The sequence below is a fragment of the Chiloscyllium plagiosum genome, unplaced genomic scaffold, assembly GCF_037043375.1.
Source record: "Chiloscyllium plagiosum isolate Xiang-an unplaced genomic scaffold, Cpla_swu_hap1 HiC_scaffold_12, whole genome shotgun sequence".
Taxonomy (NCBI): Eukaryota; Metazoa; Chordata; class Chondrichthyes; order Orectolobiformes; family Hemiscylliidae; genus Chiloscyllium; species Chiloscyllium plagiosum.
The window spans coordinates 73,535,088-73,538,439 of record NW_028270150.1 but is presented as its reverse complement, the minus strand read 5'-3'; the positions used below and the strand labels follow the sequence as shown (position 1 = coordinate 73,538,439).

The 3,352-nt window shown below is 41.9% G+C and overlaps 1 protein-coding gene across 1 annotated transcript; it reads right to left on the bottom strand.

Moving 5' to 3' along the window:
• Positions 1-1,392: 1,392 nt before the first annotated feature.
• Positions 1,393-2,898, bottom strand: LOC122555543 (claudin-8-like). The gene has a single exon (XM_043701566.2). The coding sequence runs from the start codon at positions 2,644-2,646 to the stop codon at positions 1,915-1,917; it is 732 nt and encodes a 243-aa protein (XP_043557501.1). The 5' UTR covers positions 2,647-2,898; the 3' UTR covers positions 1,393-1,914.
• Between the last annotated feature and the right edge of the window lie 454 nt (positions 2,899-3,352).

Below are 3,352 nucleotides of genomic sequence, written 5' to 3'. Positions count from 1 at the left end.
ATGAAACCTGGGAAATTTCAATTCATTAAATCAATCTGAAATTGCTGGTAACAACCATATGGACGTGAAAGTAAAAGTCAGCTGTGACTGTAATTAAGCTATGTTTGGGTTCAACAGTACAACTTTCATTTTAAACTTTCCACACAAAGAATACTTGAAAATTTATCAAAATTGATTTTTATATGAAACCAGGTCAAATTTCATTCCACTTAACTTATTCGGTAACTTGAGAAATAAAATTCCTGATGATAATCTTAAGCAGGATCCTCACTTCACCCTTTGTACTAATTTAGCCAATATAAATTACTGCACGCTACAGTTACTGGAAAGTAGGAGGAGGCATCAACATGTTGGAACCATCCACAGGAATTTGACAGTGGGAAATTAATATGTATAAATCGTACACAGGGTGTTACAAGGTGGGAGGCAAATTGAAAACTATGAATGCACTATCACTAAATAAGCATTGCCATTTGATTATGCAATCCTAGATGTGGATTATAATTACAATGCAAAATATAAATAATGCTCACTCACTAAATCATATAAATGTATTGAATCCTTCAGTTATCTATAGTTTATGCAAGATGCAGAAACAGTGTGTTTGGGAGGAAATTAATGGCATGTTCAACTCAGCTGTGTGATACAGCTTTATGTTGTCATGCTCCATCATGTTGATTCACTAGATTTAATGGAGGAATGTTAAGAAGAAAATCCAAGGTATACCTGACACTCAAGATGCAACAGAAAAGTTGCATCATTTGCTCTTTTGCATCTTGTAGCAGTGTTTCAAAAATGCCACAAAAATATTGTAAACAGGCCATCCACCTGCTTGACTGACTGTAATACATATCAAAGGGAAACCAGTAGATTAGATTAGATTACAGTGTGGAAACAGACCCTTCGGCCCAACAAGTCCACACCGACCCGCCGAAGTGAAACCCACCCCATACCCCTACATTTACCCCTTACCTAACACTACGGGCAATTTAGCAATTCACCTGACCCTGCACATCTTTGGACTGTGGGAGGAAACTGGAGCACCCGGAGGAAACCCACGCAGACACGGGGAGAACGTGCAAACTCCACACAGTCAGTCGCCTGAGGCGGGAATTGAACCCGGGTCTCTGGCGCTGTGAGGCAGCAGTGCTAACCACTGTGCCACTGTGCCGCCCACAGTAGGGGGTGGGAAAACTGTAAATACCTTCTAAACGGACTCACCTTCAAAACCATGCTCCACTTCCATTATTTAAAGAGCAGTGTAAAGTGCAGTACTTAAAAGCTCAATTTGATTCAAGTCTTGACATGCAATACAGTTAATTTGAAAATAACTAAATTTGCAGAATATAATGAAACGATTGTGATTATTAATGACAAGTTTGCAATGACAAACCATTTGTATAAGCTTTATTCACAGAAACATTTCAAATAAAAACTTAATGTTTAAGAATAACCTTTGAAACATCAGTATATTCAATTGATAGAATACCTTAAGGCTATGTGTTGCTTCTAAAACATCTCCAGTTGTATCAAAGCAACAATGGGTATCCCATTGAACCATAACCGATTTGCAAGAATATGTATGTCATTTTTAAAAAACGAAATCACTGGGAAATTATCGCAGAGCTACACTCTGAGCAAATATTAAAACATTTGATTAAATACACACTTTAATTTTTAAAATAAACTTTGATAAAAAAAAGTCCATCAAACTGCTTTAGAGATGCTGTACAAAGATCATAAAATATAGATTAAGTTTTATAAGTGACAACAACAGAAAGGATACAAAGCCAACATTTCACCGCGAATCCTGCTGGGTGGATGCTTGTCTCCATTTGGTTACCGCTTTAAAACATCCGTAGGTTCTTTCCTTTGGCCTGACAAGTTTCTGAAGCACCGCGATTCTCGATTGATTTAGACAAATTCGCTTTTGGAGTACATGCTGGGAATTTTCTTTGTTGTCTGTTTTGGGGGCTGTTTCCCCTGTTGCCCAGGTCGATAACTGTAACTCCTTTTCTGTCCGTTGACACATGAACAGCAAAGGATGACCCCAGCAGCCAGCAGGAAGCCGGCAGTCGCCCAGCCCAGGTACAGGGCTTCGCCAAGTTCACGTTTCCTTGCTTCCAAAACCAGCGGGTTGTAGAAATTCCGAATGATTATGTTGGCGGTCCAAGAAACGGGGATCAGGACGACAATTCCTGTGAGGATCAGCAGAACGCCAGCGCCTATCAACAGGCGGCTCTTTACCTGTTCATCCGGAATCCCACCGCGAGTACATTTCATTCCCATGGCGGCCACGAGGATGCTCAGGAAAGCCAGCGCCACAGCAGTGCACATCAGCGCCCGGCCAGCCTGCAGCTCCGGCCTCAGGATCAGGAACGAGTCGTAGAACTTGCACTGCATTCGGAAAGTTGCCTGCTGGACGCAGCTCATCCATAAACCCTCACAGTTCCTCTCAAAGACCACCAGCTTGCTCCCGATGAAGGCGGTCACGCTCCACTGGGGCAGCCCTGTCACTGCACACGTCCCGACCAAGCCAATGACCGCCAGGACCAGGCTAACTATTTGCAGAGGAGAACTCACCATTTCTTCTCCAGTTACAGCGCAAAATCTTCGCTGTCCTAAAGTGAGCCGTAGAAGAACCATAAATAAAGAGCGGGCAAGTAACTGTCGTGTGTCGCTTTACCAGCTGGTCCCTTTTAAAATTCAGCAACAAAATGTTCTGCCCTTTCGTAAGGTCAATTAATCCCAGACGTAATAAGTTTAGGACGTTCTCTTCTCTGCTGCTGGAATTTTTAAAGGAACCATTGATTGGGACAGAATACATAACAGGGCAGGGCACGCTCAGCAGCCAATGGGGCGACCTCCAGGTATGAATTGTAAAACCAGGGAGAGTTCTTCCCCACATCTTGAAAGTGGCAAACACCCGTAACAAAGGATTTGGAGTTTTATTGGCGAAACTAATATTTTCCTTTGCTGCCAACGTTGTTGCACTCCCGTCCCGAAGAGTTGGGTGTTACGCATTGTGGTTTCACAGACGAGACAGCAGCGAAGTGGTAATCTGGTTTAGTAATCCAGAATCCCAGGCTAATTTTCTGAGGGTTAGAACTCCACCATGGCGAATGGTGAAGTTTGAATTCCATACATAATACGGACGTAAAAACTACCTTAATAGTTTATTGTTGTAAAAATTCATCTGGTTCACTAATGTAGGTTAGAGGAGAAGAGTTATTTCACAGACAAAGCATTAACCCTGTTTCTCCCTCTATGGATGCTGCTGCGTTTCTCTAGCATTTTCTCTTTTTTATATGTCAGATTTCCAGCACCTGTAATATTTCTCTTTTTGTGCTTT